The 22,653-nt window shown below is 32.8% G+C and overlaps 1 protein-coding gene across 1 annotated transcript in view; it reads right to left on the bottom strand.

Moving 5' to 3' along the window:
- LOC129231646 (potassium voltage-gated channel protein eag-like) overlaps positions 1-6,842 on the bottom strand; it is an 84,096-nt gene extending 77,254 nt beyond the window's left edge. The window contains exons 1-2 of the mRNA XM_054866009.1: positions 6,834-6,842; positions 4,827-5,219 (exon numbers count right to left, since the gene is read on the bottom strand). Coding sequence (XP_054721984.1) covers positions 4,827-5,219; positions 6,834-6,842 — 402 coding nt within the window. The remainder of the gene's footprint in view (positions 1-4,826; positions 5,220-6,833) is intronic.
- Positions 6,843-22,653: the final 15,811 nt, after the last annotated feature.

Genomic DNA, 22,653 nt, shown 5'->3' with positions numbered 1-22,653 from the left:
CAGAGCTATAATGCTTTTCTTCTTAAAATTATCACAATGTTTTGACTTATTTTAACTGCTGAAGAACACATAACGAGTGATTTTCTTTTGAATTATGTCAATAAGAAATGTCTTACTGTTAATTTTTAAGCTTAAAGTACGAGGCAAAAAAATAGTAAATTACTATTTTGTGTAGTACTGAAAATTATCTTAGAAGATTGATTTTCTTAAACATACTAACCATAAATAGAGGAATTTCTTATCAGGTAAATGCGCTAAATAAGCCCACCTTAAGGTTCACGGTCCAATACTTTACTCATTTGTGATCTAATTGGTTCGAACACATTCATTAGATAGCTTAGAAAAATTGTGAAAAAAAAGTACCTCCAAGTGAAAATTTAAATTTTATTTATAGAATAGAGAAAATGATGTTAATGGAAAGGAGAAAAATTAACCGTTGCATTCAGGGAAAGTAAAAATTTTATGTTTTATTTATTTTTTTCTTTCTTTCATTTCTACTCACAGTATGTGTGCAGCATAGGATGATATCGTCGGCACCATGCCAAACTAACGAATGTGAACAATCGCGTTTTTCAAATTCGATGTTTGCCGTAGTACTCAAAAAAGGCTACCGGTTATAACTACTTAAAAAAATAGATTTTTTTTTGCTCATAAAATTATCTATAAAAAATTATTATTGAAAATAACTAAACTCGTCAAGTGGGGAAAAAAATATATTCAGTGTTTTCGCTCTCTTGAACAGTGCCAATTTTCACATTCTTTAGTTTAGCATGGTGCCGACGTATCATCCACTCGATACTCCGGTGTTCGAATGAGGTGAGCCATGGCTTTATTGGGTGACATTCTACTTTTGTAAATTATGAAATCACAAGAACAAATTCCGCTACACAACGCCATTTTTCCTTTTGAATTCGTCAACTACATAATTTAAGCTTCAAGAGCAATAAAAAAAAACATTTTTTTTTTTACTTATAGGCTAATGTGAACTATGATAGAACCATCAAATACAGTAAAATAAGATCAGGTAGTTTTTACAAAGCGCTTCTGTAATAATTTTTGCTTCACTGTTGCTCGGTGAGTAAAAACTAGTTGTTGGTAAAGATTTTTTTTTATCATCAGTTACGCTTTCTGACGATGATGAAATCACGATCTAAAGAATTTTTGTGATGCTACATCAAAAAATTAAGGGGGGAGGCAGACATTTTCCTAAAAAATAGTGCGAATTTGAAAATATGAATAAAAGTTTTTTCCAAAAGAGAAAAAATAAATAAAATGAACTAAACATGAAGAAAATAAGATAAGAGAATATACGAATATCATTTTACATTTGATTCTTTCAAAGTTGCAAATAGTAATTAGATAAAGTCCGAAGAAAAAGCTTAATTGTTTCTCAAATTTCAAAAGTAAAAGATTAATTGCGTGACTTTTAATGTTATGTTTATGGATTTGCTTTTAATGAGATAACGAATAAAAGAAACAATAAAGACGAAAATCAATAAGAAACGAATTCTTAAGTTAATAAGTGCGTATTTTTGACGGAAGTATTTTGACTTTAATTAGAAACAGAATTATTAAGGTGTAAATTATGAAAGCTGAAGAAAATTGTTTTGCCGTTTTAATTAAGTTAATAATAAAGAGTGTATTAAGTTTTTGCTTTATATTATGTAAATAAGTTAACATAACTATAAAAACAGATTAATCATTGCAAATTTAAGTCACTTTACACTTTCTAACGCAATTTTGATATGTATAGTCTTTATTGATGTATAAAAACTGCTTCATAATCAGTGATTACTAGTTTTCAATAATTAATGCATCGTTCATTTAGTATAAAAAATCCGTAAAATAAGTTAGCTTTCAAAGTATATTTTCGAAAAACATATGCTTAATTTTCTTTTGTTTGTTAACTTAATTAATATATAAATAAATTGAAAAATCCTTTGAAATTGGAAGGCAGTTGCTCTGCATAAATAAAAATATTAACATCTTTCTCACGGCATTGTGATCATTATGATATGCTACATCAGCTAATGCTTTTACAAACTAAAGCGTTCTAAAAAAACAAAAGTATTTCTATCAACAAAACAAGGATATTTTTCCTAATTAACGTCTGATGATCACATTTACTTGGAAGAATGATGAAAATATTTCTTTGTAGCTCTTTATATCGCATCTTTTTACTACATTTATCAGAAGAGAGAGGAAAAAAAGTTTAAAAAAAAATCTCACTTTTTCTCTATTTTATCTGCCATTTCATACGAAACTCATCAGCGAAACCATCAAAGGTGAAAAGGTTACGATGATTGAAAAATGTGGCAGATGTATTATTTAAAATTTTTGAAGAACAAAAATGCCTTTTCCCGCTGCAACAATCAATCATTTTCTGATGAAATAGATATTGAAAATATTTAGGGTATTTTGCATTTATGTTTCCTGCAAGAAATGGTACATCCCAGAGCTTAATAGTTTCAAATGAATGTAAAATATTGATACATTTTAATATTTTACAAATAAAAATGATAAATGAAAAAAGGGGAAACTTTAGTGAAATACTAAAGAGTTTTTAAGAGCTGTTAGTGAAAGATGTATTTCATGAATCATATATAATGCAACCATTAAAGGAATGGATTATGTTATGTTTTTGTTTCCCACCAGTTTAAATTTATAAAGATTACAATTGACATGTTTTTGTATCAATTTTGTTTTTAAAGATTAGTTAATGTCGATAGTAATTCACACTCATTAGTTTATCAGTAAGCATATTGACATTCATAACATACCTGTATTCCTGACGTATTATCATTCGTGTAACATACAGAGAACATTCGTACGTTTCTTAGTGTAGTTTTAAACACGTTTTTGTTACGTTTATGTGAAACAAGCAATACAAGTTGAAAAACTGAGCGCACATTTGCCGAAAACCTTTCGGTTTTGTTGAAAATTTTACATGCAAAGTGTATCTTCCAGAAATTTTCATGGATTTCGGTTTAGGTTTTGATGCTTAAATAATTTTTACGTACTTTCTATGAATGCGATCCTATTAAAGCATGTTTGGGATGCGTGAGTTTGAACATCAAAAGGCGTTAAGGTGTAGGAAAAATTATGCATAATATTTTGGTACTACAAAATAAAACACGCAGAATAAAATACATGTTGGTACATCCCATTCTGCTTCGATAGAAGATTGCTGGACGACGCAGCAAAACCAGGAGCGTTGGTGGAATGACAGATGAATTTCAGATAAAAGTGTATCATTGTACTCAATTCTCGCGACACTTGTCGGGGAAAAACGATTTTTTCTCGTAGCAGTTTTTGATATTAAAATTGTATCTTGGTGGTTTATTTAGAATAATCGAAAAAAAAATGTCAGATTACCTTGATCAGTAAATGAATAGAAATTCATATTCAAAAATAATAGCATGTTTTTTAATACTCGGTTCTCGTGAAAATAACAGGGAAGAAAGCGAAACGTGTCAATGTTTTCTATCTTCCAGAAAATCGCGTTTGAAAGATAAAACGTACACCCTTTCTTTATTGTACAGTAAGCGTTTGGCTGATTTTTCGCCTTGATCCCTCTCTTTTTGTGCCTATTTAATTAGATCAACAAATTTTGCCTTACAAGCACTCAATATTGCCACATTGAACTAAACTCGAACCAGAAAGATGACATTTCACCTTTATTCCACGAACTCTTCATTTGAAACAAATAAATAAATAAGTAAAACAAAAAACCGTGCGCTAAAAAAAAAAAAAAAAAAAGCTAAATTTGGAGCCAATTGAATCATAGAATAGCAAGATGCTAGGTCAAGAACCTTAAGGCAACCTTATTTTGCGCAATTACCTTAATGCTTTGGACTCCTTAATTGTAAGAATTTTTTAAGCAATAGGAAATGTGTTTCTGTATTTTAAGTTTTGATTACAAGCAATCATTAGTATCATAACCAAATTTTTAAACAATACAGTATAATCGTTTCTGTTTTTTTTTTTTTTTTTTTGCTTCTAGTTGTTGATGTAATGTCTCTCTTTAGTCATTTATAAATATATATCAGAAAAACATTTTACTTTAGTATTCGTTTCATTCTAAGAATCTTTGAATGAAGCCGTTATAAAAGTATATAATAATAATATTTACTTAAAAAAAATGTTTTACACTCGTAATTTAAAGACGTATCAAATACTTATAATCAGTAGACAAATTAAGTTTTCCGTAATGTTTTTTTGTTGGGTAAATCAGGGGGTATCACCTCACCTGGGATAGATGCCGCACCCCTTGCATTTCTTGTAATTGTTGATAGAATGTAGTCAGATGCGTAGTATATGTATAAAGTGATATTTCTTTAACCAGTGTATCGCTTGATTTCAAATTCGATGATCATTCCAAGCTGTACAATCGTCATTTTGAGTTCAGTGCATAATTTCCCCACAACACTTTTAAACGCCTTATGCTAAAATAGTTTTTGCACTCTGTTGTTGTGATTTATCCTCAGACCGCTTGACGGAGTCAGACAAGTTCCATAAGACCATTGACGCTTAGGAAATCCAATACCAGGAAGGGAGGCAGAGGAGTAAAGATCTCCCCCTACACGTTCCAAGCAGCTCATAATATGTTCAGGAGATGCCCGCTGAGTTTGGCATTTTGTACAAAGAGTAAAAACCTTCTCGCCTTCACGAAAGGAGGTACTTTTAATTTGACCGCTTTTCAATCTTAAGATAGCAGTTTGGGAAGTTCTGTCACATTCTAGAGATAAGGAAGATCCGGGTTGTTTACTTCTGTAACAGTGATGGTGGGGCGGTGTCTTCCATTCTCAAGAAATTTCAGAAAATACCCTCGCCTGTTGTTCAGAGTAGGTGAGAGCTGTGGAGATAAGTGAAGTAGTGTTACAATCCTCTTTGGCCAAGAGATCTGCTTGTTCATTAAGCATAACGTCCACATGGGACGGAATCCACTGGAAATGGACATCATGGCGCTGTGTTTGTTTAAGTTTCTGGAGAATAGAGACGCTAGTTTTGTCTCCAACAGTAATCCAATTATCTAGGTGTTGAAGAGAACTGCTTTCAGAGAGAATCCAGAGATAACCAAAGTCGCATTCATTGAGAACTGTTTCAAGGCCATGTTCAATTCCAACAAGTTCATTTTTGAAAACTGAAGTTTTGTCAGGATTATGGAGGGAATAGGACAATTTTTCTCCCGGTTTCTCAATGTATATGCCACTACCATCCTGATCGTTCAATTTGCTGCCATCTGTGTAAAGTCTTTATAGCGTTACTAGGCAGTTTATTGATGACTTCCAACGCTAACTGCCTAAGATGATCAGGGATCAAGTCCATTTTAACGACTGGAGTAGAAAAGCCAAAATGGATGTGTACTCTTAGGATTCCTTCCGCTGGGCTGAGACAAGATTTCAAGGTTTGGGGCTCTACATCACCAGAAGACAATTTTAGATGTTCTGCATGACTATAAAAGGGCCGTTTTTCTTTAGTCACTGATTGTTTCGCAATTTGTTAAGGTATGTGGAAGTTTTATTGTGTTGGCCATAGCTAGAAAGTTTATTGAAATTTTTGGTGAGATTAGCCCGTCTTCTAATTTGGAGAGGTTGCAAGTTAGCCTGAAATAGTACAATTTCTCTAGGGCAGCTTCGTCTCAACCCGGTGATAATTCTGGCAGCACTGTGTTGAACTCTTTCTCATTTGTCCAAATTAGTATTTGATGCACATCTATAAATATTTTTGCACTCTAAATATCGCAAACGTGCGTGATTTTGAACTTATAACTAAGTATAAGGTTTTTATGAATACACCATTCTCCTTTACGTGCACGCTTACTTACGTAAGAATAATATCACAAATTGATTGCATTTCAAACTTTTTTGCTTTGGAGGCAATTACATCTTTTTTGAAAGATAAATTTTTTTAAAGAAAACAAACCTTTTTTTTATTTGTTTCGTCTGCATAAACCAAACGTGGGAAAATACCACTGGTAGAAAACTTTTGGCTTCGTTATTCATTTTTTTTTTTCAAAATATTAGAATTCTCTCAAAGTCGGAGAATTAATTCTCTTTGCATATTTTCAGTTACAATTTGATTTGTCAATGAATAATTTAAGGCTAAAAAATTAATGTATCTCTAAATTAAGCGACAGACTATCCAACTGCTTTTTGCAATTTCCTTTCCTTTGAAATTAGTTTGAATCGAGACTATCCATATCGAGCGTAGAATTTGAATGAAACTCAGCTTTCGATTTCGTAAAATCTTTTGCAATTATAAAACCTATTATCAAAAAAAAGTTTCTTTTCTTTTTCGCCAACTTATTCCATGCAATTGGCATTTAAACATTTGCCCAAAATGTTTATATGAATTTTCGAAAACAGAATAAACAAGTTATATCTTTTTCGAGAATTAGATGGAGTTAAAACTGAATAATTGAATTTAGAGATTTTGCATTGTTTTGTTTTTTGTTTCAGAACATTTTGCCATACAGTTTTTAAGACAGTAAATATCTCGTAAATAGATGCGCTTACAAAAAAATAGTTCAGACGGAAAATTTACATATTTTTCAGGTAAAATCTCCTTATCCCTTCTTTAGTTATGCTTGACCTAAATAACTGTTTGAATCACTTATCCCTTATTATGGGGTAAGTGGGACACCCACCTGATTTTTTTTCCAATATAATCGTTAAGAATATTTCAATCATTATTGCAAAAAGTAATGATTACCTTCTGTTCATTAATGATTTCCAAGATAAAATAAGACAATAAGTTTAATTTTTTTTTTGTTTCAAAACTTTTGTAAAAGGTTTCGAAAACGAACTGTTCTCAAAAGGGGTCCCACTTACCCCAACCATACCTACTTAAAAAACTGGATTTTTTAATTAATTTTGCGAGCGCAAATGAGGAGGTGACATGTAAAAGCTAACAGATCCAATTCAAAAAAACCTTTTGGGAAAACACGACACTATTATTTTTTAAATGTTGGACTTTTCACCAACAAAAAGTTGTTAATATTAATCACTTTGTACCTTATGTTGATATTTTAACACATGTTTTAATATAAATATGCTAATTATATAATTATTTGACGTTAAATATTGGATGTGTTCTTTTTTGCTTGAACTAGGTGGATATGTATTTTTTTGCATGAATAAGGTTGAGATATGTACTCTTTAGCCTTTTAAAATTTATTTTCTCAATTCATTTTGCAAGCCCCCTGCCCCCCCCCCCCCCCTCTCCAAGTTATAAAATAATTTTTAACCTGGCAGTTTTAATTTCAAATCTCGTCATTTCTCTCTACTTTCTACTTTTTGTGGATATATTAGCTTTTGCATATCTATGCTAAAGCTAATATATCACGACAAGCATTAGCTTTAGCCTCCTCAAATGCTTTGCAGGGATCTGCTTGGTGATCAAAAATTAATTAACTCATTTTTGCAATGCACGTAAAATTATAATGCTCATTTTCAGAAGAATGTCATCAAACAACTGCCATTTTACATCTATTTTATAGATTATATAATCGGTTTTGAACTTAATGCGGTAAATACGAATAATATTTACAGCTTTAATATAATTTTAAGTGCTAAAACTTTAGTAAATTTTATCTGGAAAAAAATGCATTCCAATTTGGTAGCACTTTTATGTGAATTAAACAATTATCTTTTTCTGTACACATTTTGTACGTTAAAAATAAATAATAATAATATTTTTAAAAAAATACGTGTTACGTATTCAATTGACTAATTATTAATGCACATAATTACCGATAAATAAATATTTTTACTATGCCGTCACAATAGACATAAAATTACTTCACTTTAAATTATTTTTAAGAAACTATAATGCAAAAAAAAAAAAAAAAAAAAAGTCTTCAAACAGTTACAATAATTTAGTAAACTAATGGCAAGAAGGTGTATGTATACAGGGATGGCTATTTTAATTAAATATAAAAGTATAATTACAATATAGTATATGGAACAATTTAGATGAACAATAAATATAGACAGATTTAAAAAAAGGGGGGGGTAGCGACAAACTGAAGTTTTAAACTTGTATAGCTCGTTAGTACAAGTTCACCGTTTATAGGTCTATTTAAAACGAAATAATTATTTTTTATAAATTACTTTAAATTACTCTAATTAAATTATAAAGAGATGTCTTGAGAACCTCCTATAAGTTTCACTGCACTGAAAATTTTTTCTCCGACCAAGAAGGTGATGATGATGGCCTTTTTAAATGTCAAAAATGCTTATTAAATTTTTTTTGAAAACAAGGAGAAAATGTTGCATGTAGCAATAGCATTTCAGACTCTTTTATTATGACGTTTGTCACGTAAAATACATTTTTGCTTGTTAGTTCTGTTCTTAATTAGGGGAAACGTTATACTTATTGGCCACTAAAGCGACCACATGACTGCTGGCTTGAATTAAAAAAAAAAGAATAAAACTGTTTCACTTAAATATTTTTTATGCTAGTATATTAATGTGTTTATGTACTCATACTGTTTTTAAATACTTTTTGTATGTGTATTCTGAATATAGTCAACACGAAAATACAAATGTCTGATGCACAGTAATTAGCCACCTTATTGCAGTTATTGTCCATGAGATCGTTGGTCAAAACAAAAAATATATACAGTAAAAATGAACATGAACAAAATAATTCGACCACGTTTTAGTTTACCGACATAATACACTTGCATAGGTACCTTCGAACGTATGGACAGCCCTAAATATCCATGTTGTCCGTTCCCGAGTTAATTGTCACGAGTTTTCTCATGAGGTATGTATGCGCGTGTGTTTGTAAATCTAATAACACAAAAACGGTATGACGTAGAAGGTTGAAATTTCGAATATAGGCTCTTAATGGAGTCTAGTTGTACGCCTATAATTTTGATTGCATTTTGATGCCCCTAAAAAGAGTCTTGACACACTTTTCGGGAAAACGACGTGAATGTCATTTCCGACATAGCACCAAGTAGACCCCTGCACTACTAATTCATTTGCTTTACCTGGTGTAAATGACTCAGCAAACCGCGGGCGGGTCAGTAACTTATAGCTAATAAAGGGGAGGGTAAGTGTCTTGTACCCTGCAGCAGAGGTAACTGTTAGCGACCACCTTTTAAGAACTGATTCATCTAGCACCAGTTCGTTGAGATGTTTTTAGCACTTGGTAAAATGATGCTCTGACATTTTTTTTTTTTTTTGCCTAGATTTTGATCAGAGGATTGCTATCCTTTTATAGCTAAAAAGCTCATACTCAGCTATAAAACTATGTATGCTTTGTAATACATGTGTCTACTACTTTTATATTATCTGTGTGTACTCAAGAGTAAAAAGTTACAATTAAGAAATCATGTTGGATCAATCTTTTATTCATAAAAGACCTCAACTTTAGATTTTTAGCGTTTTTGAACAAATAAAATACCATGAAGCAACACGAAAATTCCTTTTAGTACTTTCATCATTCCGCTATTTTTTCAATGAGACCTTACAAATTAAGTACTTTCTGTAACTAATACTCTATTCTTAGAAACAATCGAATCATTTCTTATAATATGCTACATACTATCCGATTATTTAATTCCTAAATAATAAGAAAAGATAAAAAGCTACATTGCGCTTTGTATAAATGATTTATGGGAAAATGTTGTGTAATTTTGATGACGCCATGAAAATAATTTATCACACGTGATCTCTCCACCAAATTCAGTGGAGTAAATGAGGTGTGAAGAACTTGGTTACGAGACAGGTGATGTGACAAAATGGGCAATTTTATTATAGTCATAAATCAATTAAAGGAACTCAGAGTTCGGGTCCAAAAGAAGGAAATGTATTTCTACACATAAAACTTGGCGATAGTTTTGAAGACAAAGCGAAAACACTGCCACAATTCAATAAATAATGTACAAGTTTTGGGAAGAAAAGTAGTGTTCCTTGTAAAAAATTAAAGTTTTGTATTGTCAATATATTAAATGGATATTTAAAGCTTTCTTTTTTGTATCACAAGATTATTTCTTTCTTTGCAAATATGTTTTTATAAAGCTTATACATTTCAAATAGTTGTGCCGCGAATTTTATGGTACTTATAAATCTGAATTCAAAATGCTGTAAATGTATTTAAAAGTAAGAGACTTAATAGAAAAATTAATTGGTAAATCTTTTGACTCGGCTTTCAGCACCAGCTGTTCAGGAAATATGTTTTAGCTATTTCCTTAAACTTGTATGTGACTCCAGTCACAAAATGGTTATCTGAAGATCGGCGAGCAGAAAAATTCAATCCGTTTTTAAAATCAAATGATCAAATTGTAATGTTTCTGGTTTATCAAATGTAGTTTTGTTACAAAATGATAACGTTCTTTTTATTAACGTTTTGAACATAAAATGAAACTTACCGATGTCCAGTACAATACGTAATCATATTATTTTTTGGAATTTAAATACTTAAGTACCATGGGACCATATGAATAGTATACTAATGAAAAAAGGTTGAAATCAGTAGCAATCAAAAGAGCATATTAAAACATTTTTTTGACGAAAAAAATACTTGTCCTCGTCCCTCTTTCCATTATCGGTACATAACGTCTGCCGAAATCCAAAGTAAGAGATTTATCATTTCATCGTCTGCATGTAGCAAAATGTCTTCCATTGCTCACGGACACTGGCGAAATTTGGCGATTTTGCTTAAAACTTCATAAGACTTTAAGACCACATATTTCGATATTGGGAACACGATAGAGACAAATATGTTATGCACCCAGAAACATTTTGCCCTATGCTCTTTCAACTGCTAGTTATTTATTTTTTTTTTTTTTTTTGCTTTCAAATTTAGTATGGTTTGCTGGTTAGTACAGTTTTTTTCAAATCCATGTCGGCAAAGTGAAATAGTTCATTTTGTTAATCTGTTCATTTATTTATTAACTATCTGACCCGGCATACCTTGTTCTGCCACATAAATGATTTCAGGATTCAAAACTTCTGTTGGATAATTTACAGCTTCGTCAGAATCGCAAACTGTACCGATCGATTTGTATGATACTAAGTCACCAGATCGTATCTCGAAGTTTATAAATCGTCAAATCTACATTTTTTGCTGCCAAATATGGCTGTTTCTGCCAGCCACGCATGATGCATGCATTGTGTGTGTACATCGCGGTCAATGAGAACATTTTCTCGCATCAACGACGGTGCTGAAATTAGTGAGCAATTTTATGCATTCAAAATTTTCATTGACTGCAAATTTTTCATTCGTCGATATCTGACAATGGGTCCGAGAATTTTTCAGCAAATGGATCTTGTAGCATTTGGACGTACGTGCTTTAGCTGGACCTTTTCAACATTGCGATACAGTAGCGAGGATTTCAAGTAAACTTAAATCTCATCAGCGACTTTTGAATGTAGAATGACGGAAATGTTTGTTTGAAATCACTTAAAGAGAGTAACAGAGTGCTTCGTTACCTTTTGATTTACACTGCGTCTGGGTTATTTTAAATATTCAGTGGTAGCTTAAATGCTGAATGAGCTGTTCTGCATCCGTCCAGTAAAGTTACTGCAATGCCAAATGATGCAACGGATAATACGATGTCATCATCAGATCATATTTCGGCAAGAATTCGCAAAACGAGAAATGTTTGCTAGTTTCACATGGTGCATCCCCCTCGCCCGGAAAAAAATGCATTTTGACCCGCCGAAACTGTCAGAGGTATAATCGCAATGTCACTATCCAGAATTGTTTTTGCTTTTTTTTTTTTTTTGATCCTTTTTTTTTTGTTTTGTTTTGTTTTACCTATAGCCCCAAAGTTTCACCCTTCCATTCTTTAATCGCAAATTCCCCAATTATCAAAATACCCCTGCAAAAGAATCAAAGAGCGAAATTGAAGATCATTGCAAAGGCCTTGCTTAAATTATTCAAACATTTTATTTGTTAGTAAATAGCAGATGAAAACAAATAAAAAATTTTAATCTTTGAGAGTTTTTCGATGTTTTGACAAAGCGTAGCGTCATTTTAACACATGGTAGCCAAAAAAAATTCTCGATAGAGACACACTAATTACCTATCGGTATGATATATACATTACGACCTATTCTCATACCTGCCAAATACATATAAAAAATTTCATAAAAAACGGTTGAGCCGTTTCGGAGGGGTTCAAACACAAACACAGTGACATGACAGTTTTATGTATAAGATGTTTTGACTTCTTTTTTTTTTTTTGTATTTCTTTTATTTGGTGTTTAAAATACCTATATTCCCAAAATTAAATCCTCATTGCCTCCCCCCCCCGCCCTTTTCTATTTTTTAATCGCAAATCTCCAAACACTGCAAAAGCCTTGTTTAAATTAGTTTCAAACATTTTATTTGTTATAAATAGAATATGGCAATAAATAATATTTTTAATCATTGAGAGTTTCCGAAGCGCCATCTAGTGGGGCCATGTTCCAATATTTTGCCGGAGTGCCACGCAAAAAAATTTCTAAAAAGGGACTTCTTAATTACCTACTGATATGAAATATACTTTATGTCCCATTCTCATACCTACCAAATACATATAAAAAATTTCATAAAAATCGATCGAGCCGTTTCGGAGGAGTTCAATAAATCACATCGTGACAAGAGATTTTTTATATATTAGATTTTCTTACATATTCACTCATTTTTAGACATTCATTCATTAACTACTTCATCCATTTATTCATATATAATAGTTTATTCATTTATTCATTCATTCAAAGAAAAATGTTTATTACAATCAAATATTTCATTGAAAAAGTAATTTTTAATATCAATTCCCCTACATAGGGGCAACGTAATAGTTTTCTACTTTTATATGATCTTAAAAATTTACTTCCAAAATGAAAAAAAAAAGCATTTAAATACATGTTCTACTATAAAATACAATGTATATTTTAATGCACTGTAACTTTCAAAATAAATTCATATAAAATAATCAGTGCATGCAGCCTCATAACGTCTAAACTCTCAAAAAGTATGCGGTCATGGGACTGCCGCCAGAATTGAAAACTTAAAAATACAGGATTTATTTGGTATGTTTGTAAATGGGCAATCGCGTGTGTGTGGTGTGTGTTTAATTTTCATTTAAAATTAATTGTATTTTCAAAAATTAAAGTTTTATAATTTATAGATTCAAAATGTCAGCTTAAGTCTAGTTTATACGTTAATCCGCAATGCAAGCATCAATTATATGCATTTTGTTAGTCTATTTCAGTTTGTTTATAAAGTAAATATTGATGCAAATGTAGAAAAATATTAGAAAATAAATTCTTAGTTTGTGTTATTCAGTTTTCCATGCATAAATAACAACCAATACACATACTGAACTTTCCACGCGATCAATTTACTGCATCAACCCCTGACTTTGCCGATATGTCGTGAGATTGAATAGTATGTCGGAAAATTCGAACTTTGAGGCATGCCGGATAATTCGGGGTTCACGTCAAAAATAAAAAAAAAAAAAAAAAAAAAAAAACAGATTTAAATTTTAAAAAATGTGATTTAAATAAAAAAAATTCCATTTTTTTTAACTTTTTCAAATTTATGTATTATTCATATTCAATATCATGATTTTTTACGCCATGATCATCATCATCATCATTATATTCATTATAAATATCTTCCCAATTTTGTCTTGAAATAATGCAAAAGCGTATTTAGAATAAATAAATAAGTTTTCATACAGAAATTCTCGTATTGCGCTTGAAGACTTATCCGGTGAAATATAAACCACAACCATAACAATTAACTGTCCATTTCCAGAGTTGTAAAGGCAAACACAATGTCTCACCGATATCAGAAACATTGTTTTCTCTCATATCAAAAAATATCTAGCGCTTAAAAGAAGTTTTCAGTTCAAAAACATTACATGAGGGTGGGATCGAGCTCACGATGGGCAGCTTGTCGATTCTAGAGAGCACCACTGAGTCTCGTAATCTTAAAGAAACAATCGCACGTAAAGGAGCCGATAGAAGCCGCGCATGCGCTGTATTCCAGGTGTTGGTAAGGTGATGGCTTTTCGGTGTCGTGAAATGGATGGTTTTTACTTTCCTCAAAAGTGTTCAACCAGCATAAAGAAGTTTCACTTCAAAAAATGTAAAAGTTTATCTCAACTATTTCACTTACTCTCACTTTCCCCTACAGTTGGAAATGTTGAAAATTACAGGCAATTTCCCAGTAGCCTTTTCCGAATACAACCTATTCATCCGTGAGAAAAAAATGAGTTCAGAAGCGGAAAATATGAGCTTTAAGTTTACTTGAATGTTCAGCAAATGAATGGTGGGTTTATTTAGCCGTTTTTTTCATCCATAAAGGACTTCCTTAGCGTGTGATATTGTTTTAACGTTTCCTTTTCACGGTTCCAAGATGAATGTGGTTTTTTGAATTACTGCTTTTCCGGTTATTTATTTGGTGTTGACTACGGCCCATGAGTTGTTGCAAAAATTGTTCTTTCTGATGTTAAGAATTAGCCCAGTTATTTGTTCAAAAAAAGTAAGTCTATGTATTTTATATATCTATATGCACTTGTGGGTAAATAAAAACAGCTGTTCCAAAACACTTTAATTTTAAATGACAAGTTAAAAATAACGTTTCATCTTAATGAAAGTTTAGTGTTCTGACAATGAGGTGAATCACACTGGAATTAACTTTCATTCCAGTGTAAGTAATACAAATTTAATTTGATTAGGAGGTAGCAACATGCAGATAAGGGGATTATCTTTCGAAAGTAGTGATGAAAATAGTACTTTATCTGACGGGGTTTTTATTTCAGAAAGTTTTCTCTGTTATTGAGAATTTTAAAGTATAGATAACGCACTCCTTCGTTCACTGTAAAAAATGTTGTGTAACTTAACTCCGTAAAACTTGTGTGGCAGCTTAGCTGCATCCACTGCTCCGGTGTAACTTAACTGCTATAATTGGTGTTAAGTTACAAATCGCTTGTGGAAGGTAACACCATGGTAATGTAACTATAGCGTAACGTCTGACTAATTTCTGCGTAAGTATTTTCTGTATATACACCAGTATTTTCTGTATAATTACCAATCAATTGCTTGAATGGTTACACAATAGTAAAATACAGCTTTCATTTGTCTCTCTTGAATGATTTATCTAGTTCATGCTTTTTAAGAACTGATGTACAACAGTTATTTATTTGTTTTAATGTACAAACAAGATATTTTTATTGCCCTAAAGCATTGGTTTTCTAGGAGGGAATCGCCAACCTTCGGTGTCGCTTCTCACCGAGAGGAAAACTTGATTCTTCTGCGCATGCGCGCCCGAGCAAAATCGCCGTTGTGAGTGGCACGCCGGAATCACTTGACATTGATTTCAGCGTCACGCCGAATATCGACGTCAAAGCTCGGTGATTTCGCTTCTAGGAAACCAGGGCTTAAGATAAGAAATGACCTAAGTGAGCTCCGAACACGCGACGCTAGTCTCACAGAATAGGCCGCTTTTACAGCTCGGCCACCAAGGACGTCTTGCTGATAAGAGTTTGCCTGCTCTGCACCGATTCTGATCTTTACGCATGCGGCTTGAATTCTACTGAAACCATAGTGCAAGGTTCCTCCAACAATTTGAATTTTAAAACAATGATGCTACACACTTCAGAATTCGTGTAACATTACACCCATTAAAATTGGTAACCTAACACATTTTTTTAGTGTTCGCCTGATAAAATCCGCATGCATAACTTATTGCTTGTCGTTTCAGCCTACTTTCTCGCAAAAGTTAAACGAGCTGATGTGTGCATCACATGACTTCCTTTTACTCCAATTTAATGTCATTTCCCCATTATTCGCTATTTTAATGTGATTCAATATTTATTCTCTAAATATCACCAACAATGGCCAAATTGAAACCAAAAAAAAAAAAAAAAAAAACTCCGCCAAATTTGTCGACAAAACTTGGCGACCAAAAGACTGGCGATATATCGCCAAGTGTCCGACAAATTATAACGCCACTTGAGTTTACATCGAAATTAACAATGATTTCCCCCCAAAAAGGTGCAAAAGACCCCCTTAGGAACATCCGAAAGCAACCAAAAGGGGAGGTGCACAACTAGACCCCACTACGAGTCTATGTACCAAATTTCAACTTTCTAGGACATACCATTTTTGAGTTATGCGAGATACATACGCACATACGCACATACGCACATACATACAGACGTCACGAGAAAAGTCGTTGTAATTACCTCGGTGATGGTCAAAATGGATATTTCGCGTGTCTATACATTCTTAGGCACTTTTCCGCATGTGGTCGAATCGAAAAAAAAACTCAACATTCATTTGGGGGTGAGCAAAATGGAAATTAAGGGCGATTTTTGAGTGAAAATTTTTTCGCGAATACAATACTTCCTTTTTTGTAAAAGGAAGTAAAAAGGAAAAATATGTAAATGAACACTAATGTTTCGTAGTAATATTGCTAAAAGAAATTCAAAAGTGAAATGCAGTCTTGTCTCTCGATAACTCTAAATCTTTTTACTCTAATATTCCTTTATCTCGAAGTTTTCATTTTGTCCCAAACTCTTGAGTTCCCATAACTAGAACTACTAATAACTCGAGGATTTTACCGGTTCTATTGGGATTTTGAGTAATTAAAAGTTGACTGTAATTCAATCAATATTGCAAAAATAAAAGTAAGGATTTAAGATGGAGAAAGGTGTAACACTCACCCTAATAAATTTAAAAGAATAGCCGTACAAAACAAATGTTCAAAATATCTCCGCCAGGATATTTCATTCACATAAATTTTTGTGTTAATTTGACCAATTTTTTGTTAAAATTTGCGCTGTTCAAAAAAACCTCACATTAGTCAGAACGGGGAAATTCGAATCCTATATAAATCCTGACTTATTGAGGTAATTGGCTTCTAATAAACGTTATTATCAGAAAGAGTTCTTGACGTAGATCATTAACTCAAAAGTTATTTTCTTTAAGGGCATTTTTAAACAAGCATTAGCTCCTGAGGAAGAATTAGAAATGTCTTTATCTAAAAATAGCTACTAAAGTTTAATTGCAGAGGAAACTACAGAAATTCCTAGAAATTTGTATTTTGTCCTACATTTTTTTTCTTTTTTAAGTAAAAAATCGAAATAAACCTAAGTAGGTAAAAGATGGATTGGTTGAGTGCATTTGAAGCATTTTGTGTTTAACGCAAAAGAAGACTACAACAGATTTTAGTTTTGATGAAGGTTCTAATTTATTGGGAAATTATTTTTATGTAACTTTAAAAAAAAATTTCTTGTGTGACATAGTTTAAAGGACAGAATAATTTTCTTTTGAAAGAGCTAAAAACTTTGTCTTTTTTTTTTTTTTTTTTTTTTTGAGAATTGCATAAAATTAACTTTTACTTCATTTATTGAAATTATTTAATCTATTTATATTACTAAATTCTTGTTTTAATTCAGTTCCATATTTTATTTTGCGACCGCTTACCCGCTTAAATAGTGGAAAGAAAATACTTGAGTTTCCAATGTTTGTAGTTAAATAATAATAACAGTAATTGCTGGATTTTATTGAAATTAAACGTCTAAACGTTCTAGAGTAAGATTATGATGTAATTTTTTAATTAAAGTCCTTTAAACAAAAAGTCGCATTTTGTTTTGAAAGCATTTTTATAAAAGTTGAAAAAGCATTCTTGGAAGATTTTTTTTTCTTTCCAATCCAATGATGAATTATTAGTAGAAAATTGATTTTGGTGTGCTAAAGTAGGTTACTTGAGTTCTCGACGAACTTGTTGCTTGCTCTTTGCGAGTCTTCTGATTACATTTTACTGTTTGAAATAAACCGCTCTAAGATGTGGTTTTTCATTTTGTAGTGAAAATTCTAGAAAGAATATTGGTATATGGGATACGTCAGAATGGACAAACGTAAATTTGTGTGGCCATCCCTTTAAGAGTTGAAGTATAAGTTAAGAATTTTCGAAAAAGAGATGGTGTTTTGGCAAAACATGCCGTTCTTGATTGCTTTTGATAATTTTAACGGTTCAATTATGCCCATATTTTTGTGGATGTATTAAAACTTTTTCATCAAAATGATTAACTTTATTGTTCAGAGATAGAAATGTTTTTAACACTTAAAAATGTTGAGTTAGGTGGAAACAGTTTTTGAAAATAATACACTGTTTGCGAAAACGAGGTGAGCAATTAAACCTTTGTTTTGAGAACAAAAATTCTTTATGTCATCAACGTAGTGTTGTTCTTAAGTCTTTTTTTAGAACTACTGGGGGAAAGAAAGTCATTTAATGGAAATTTGCTTAATTGAGCCTTCAACATATTGATTGAGGTATGTTAAAAGCTACACTTAAGTTTGCGTTTGAATGACTAAATCCATTAGTTTAGTTCCAAGATTTCAGTATTATACTTAAGTTTTGGCAAAGAAAACTTGAAACAAGTTAAACTGCTGCATATATTTCTAAATATATTTATTTTTACTTCCTTTTCCAAAAAAGGAAGTATTGTATTCTCGAAAAAATTTTCACTCAAACTTCGGCCTAATTTCCATTTTGCTCACCCCGCTATAATGTTGAGTTTTTTTTCAATCCGAACACACGCGGATGAGTGCCTGAGAACGTATAAACACGCGAAATATCCATTTTGACCTTTAAAGAGTTCATTACAACGGCTTTTCTCGTGACGTCCGTATGTACGTATGTATGTGCGGATGTGCTTATGTGCGTATGTATGACGCATAACTCAAGAACGGTATGTCCTAGAAAGTTGAAATTTGGTACGTAGACTCCTATTGGGGTCTAATTGTGCACCTCCCCTTTTGGTTGCATTCGGATGTTTCTAAAGGGGTCTTTTGCCCCTTTTTTTGGGGGGGGGGAAATCATTGTTAATTTCGATGTATACTCAAGTGGTGTTATAATTTGGCGGACACTTGGCGATATATTGCCACTCTTTTGGTCGCCAAGTTTTGTCGCCAAGTGGGCGACAAATTTGGCGATTTTTTTTATTTATTTATTTTTTAATAGGGTTTCAATTTGGCCACTGGTGGTGATTTTTAGAGAGTAAACATTGAATCACATTAAAATTGCCAATAATGGGAAAATGACATTAAAATTGGAGTAAAAGGAGGTCATGTGATGCACACATTAACTCCTTTAATTTATATTTATCCATCAATTTTTCCAACATTTGTTGCTGTTGTCGTGTGCCAGCTGGGCTGGCAATTTGGGGTGCGCTGCTTCACTTTTCCAACTGCACCGTAATTTGGTGTGAAGTCCGACTTCTGCAGTGCACACATGCCATAAGGACCCGTTTATAGGTTAGGCAACCATTCACACAAAGAAAGGACAGGAGAGAGAAAGTACGTCCATGCCCGAGCCGGGATTCGAACTCGAACCTTCCTGTCACAGTCAGACTTCTCTGACCACTAGACAAGGCAGGCGGCAATTTCCAACATTTAAAAACTATGTATAAAAAGATTATTAATCCATCCTAAAATTGCTATTTAAGGAAGAGACTTGACAGGTCAAACATAAGTAGCTCACTGGTGTAAAATACTTCACAAATGATCTCTAGCAACAAAAACGTTTCACAAGGAAAATATATCCTCAGACTTTGTACTTAGTCAAAAATTGGAATTTGTTTTTAAATTTAACATACGCTGAATTATTTCAGCCATTCAAATTAGTACGGTGCAAATAGACCGAAAAAGGGCCTAACCCCAACATCCAAAGTAAAAGTTTCCCGTCAACTCCAAATTGTTGTATACTGTCCACATATTGTTTGGTAAAAAGTTACACCGTTATCAGCGTCGGGTTTTGGGGGGAGGGGGGGGGGAGAAGTTGGTAAATTAGTAGTTTTTATCAGTTTTTCCGAAATATTTAGAAAACTATAGTGTTTAGCACATAAAGTGCAATATACAAAATAATCTACACTAAATTACGAACAAAATGGTCCTAAACATTATTTTGTTAAGTGAACGGTTCCAGAGTTACAATAGGTGAAAAATAGAAATTTTTCGTATTTTTTTAGATTTTTCGAAAAAAAATTCATTATCACTCGGGAAACTAATTTTTTGTATGAGGAGTGTTTTTTAAAAGCAAATTGCGATTTATGGGGCCGGTGGTATGTTTGTGATTAGCCCTTGAAGGAACGACAACCTCACCACCTACTCAAGGGGCTCTACTTTTAAGGGAAAAGAAGCATTCATGGACCGTGGTTATATAAATCTGCAGCACGGAGAGACCCAAATTTTCTCTAGACAATGCCGCAATAAGAATAAATATATTATAAACATAGATGATTTTAAATTATAAAAATTCATAACAATTATGATTTATAGTTATATCATTTTTAATAACATTTTTATAAGTGCAGCTTTTGAAGTTTTTTCTTTAGAAAATAGGCATATTCGCCTACATATTGCAACCATATTTTATCAAACTTTTTGACGTTCGTACACTGAGTTCTATACTAATATTTAATAAAAATGTAGAACGTTGAATGCGACATATTGTGATGTAAAGTATTCATCAGGATTCAGTCCTGTTCAAGCATGCCACAGTCCTCTTCTAGATCTTCGTCTATGATATTAGTGCCCCTGTTATTACTTTCTAGACCTGAGCAACTACTGCACATACTTGAGCAGTTTAGACCACTACTTCTGCACTCGCAGCTATGGACGCATTCGGCTTTTTAAACGCGCACTATGAGGGAAAGTAATTCCAAGGGAGTTACAGAAGGCATTGTTGTAATTGGTCTCAGGTATTCACCAATCTTCTTCCACCCCCACTGGAGGTAAATTCTTTTCTTCATCCAGCTGCTGCTGAACCTGGTGGTATATGAATGCTGCCTGGTAACTGTAGAAGTGAGGGTAAGCCAACTTGAACAATGAATGGGCTGCGTTGCAATAGCCTGCAAGTTACACTGGTAGCGAAAACTATCTAGATCTTCAGTATTCTTTGCTCCAAACATCGCAAGAAAGAAATACTTTCCTGTGTCAGCCACCGCACTGGGGTCAGCTTTGGAATCGTTAAGGACTTAAAAAGCTTCGTACAAAGAGCGTTGTTGGCTTACACTTTCCTATACGGTGAAATGTTTCCCTTCTTGTAGAAAGATGGTACATTGTCACATCCTGTGAAGGCGTATATTGCAAAGAGTACACCCTTCATGTCTCCAATGCTTCGCTGAATGTCCGAAACAGTGCATACCTTTTCCTACTGATTGCCTTTCTTTGGTACCACCATTTTCAGTTTGTTTTCTGATGGTGTGTGAACATTCAACAGGACTACTAAGTCCATGTCATCACCGATCACACAAGCTTCAACTCCATTCTTAGCTTTATCAATCGCTGTTAAAAACTATAAGTCATCGTCACCCGATTCTTGGTGAACTGTGCAACCGCCTCTTTGCAAGTACATTGTCAGGAGAGAAATTAGGCCCATTTTGTTCTTAGTGTTAGCTAGAAATTCACGTTGGTTGATAGTTACATCGATTGAGTCTTCAATTTTGACTTCAATGTTAATCGTAGAACGTGATCTACATAATTGTTCTTCATCTTTTGTGGTTCCTTGCTCGTATTCATCAAAAACAAGTTGCTGGCCTATAATGAGCAATTACGTAATTTATGTATTGCTCGCAAATCTGTCTGAAGGTAGCTGGGAAACGTCAGAAAACACGATGAAGAAGGTGATCTTCATTAATGATATAGGACGCTTTTTCTAAATAAGGGGTGATCGATGATTCATTTGAATCTGGAACCACAACAGACACCATTGGAGATTTGCTCCCCTTCCTTATCAAGCCAGATTCGTCGAACAAGGGTGGATGATATGCACGTAATTCGAATTAAAATAGTCAAGCCCGTTTATTAGAATATCGGTTAAAGGAATATCCCGCTTAATATAATACATTTTCAATGTACCAAACCAATGTAATGTGTTATTTTTATCCTGGTTTTTGGAATATCCCGCTTATTAGAATATTTTTTCGTGGCAAAATGGCTATTCACTTAAGCGGGTTCGACAGTATTTCTTAAAGTCTCTCATATTTTCTTACAGTGCACACCATCCGATGTGAGAGAGTATTAGGCAGGGGTGCACGTGGACTCAAGTAAAATTTTTTGAGGGCAGTGTGAAATTTCCTGAAACTATGAAGCTAGACCCTTCTCCCTCCCCAGTAAAAACTCTTCAAATATGCATACAAAAATCCTTTAAATCATTAATGAAAATTATTTTTAAAGTTTATTTATTCTTTTATTTTTTGAAATAATTTTTCAGTTTTAGAATGTGTTGTCAACCCATAAGTTTTGGAAATTTCTGAAGTTTCGGATCACAAACACCCCTGGTATTAGTGTTCACACATACAGTGGTGTTGTTAATTATTATAGACTTGGTAATAGAGGCTAGAGACTGAATAGCTAACTTTCTTTTCAAGAGTATCTCTGAATGTTTTGTTCTCAATCTTTTTTGAAGCTAGTAGTCTAACTTCAAGTGCTTTATCACAGTTCACGCAAATTGCAGAAAACCGGTTCTCGTTCCCAGTATTTCTACGTTTCTAACCCCATGTGGTGCCTCTTAGTTTCTTTTTGACTAGAATACGATTGTACAACATTACTTTATTATTTAGTTATTTCTGTTTACGTAGTAGTTAGAATTGCACTTCCCAAAAAATCTTAAAAATGCGAAAATTTTCTACTT

Source organism: Uloborus diversus, chromosome 10, assembly GCF_026930045.1.
Source record: "Uloborus diversus isolate 005 chromosome 10, Udiv.v.3.1, whole genome shotgun sequence".
In the NCBI taxonomy this organism is placed as follows: domain Eukaryota; kingdom Metazoa; phylum Arthropoda; class Arachnida; order Araneae; family Uloboridae; genus Uloborus; species Uloborus diversus.
The sequence above is the reverse complement of the archived record's forward strand: the minus strand, read 5'-3'. Positions and strand labels throughout refer to the sequence as shown.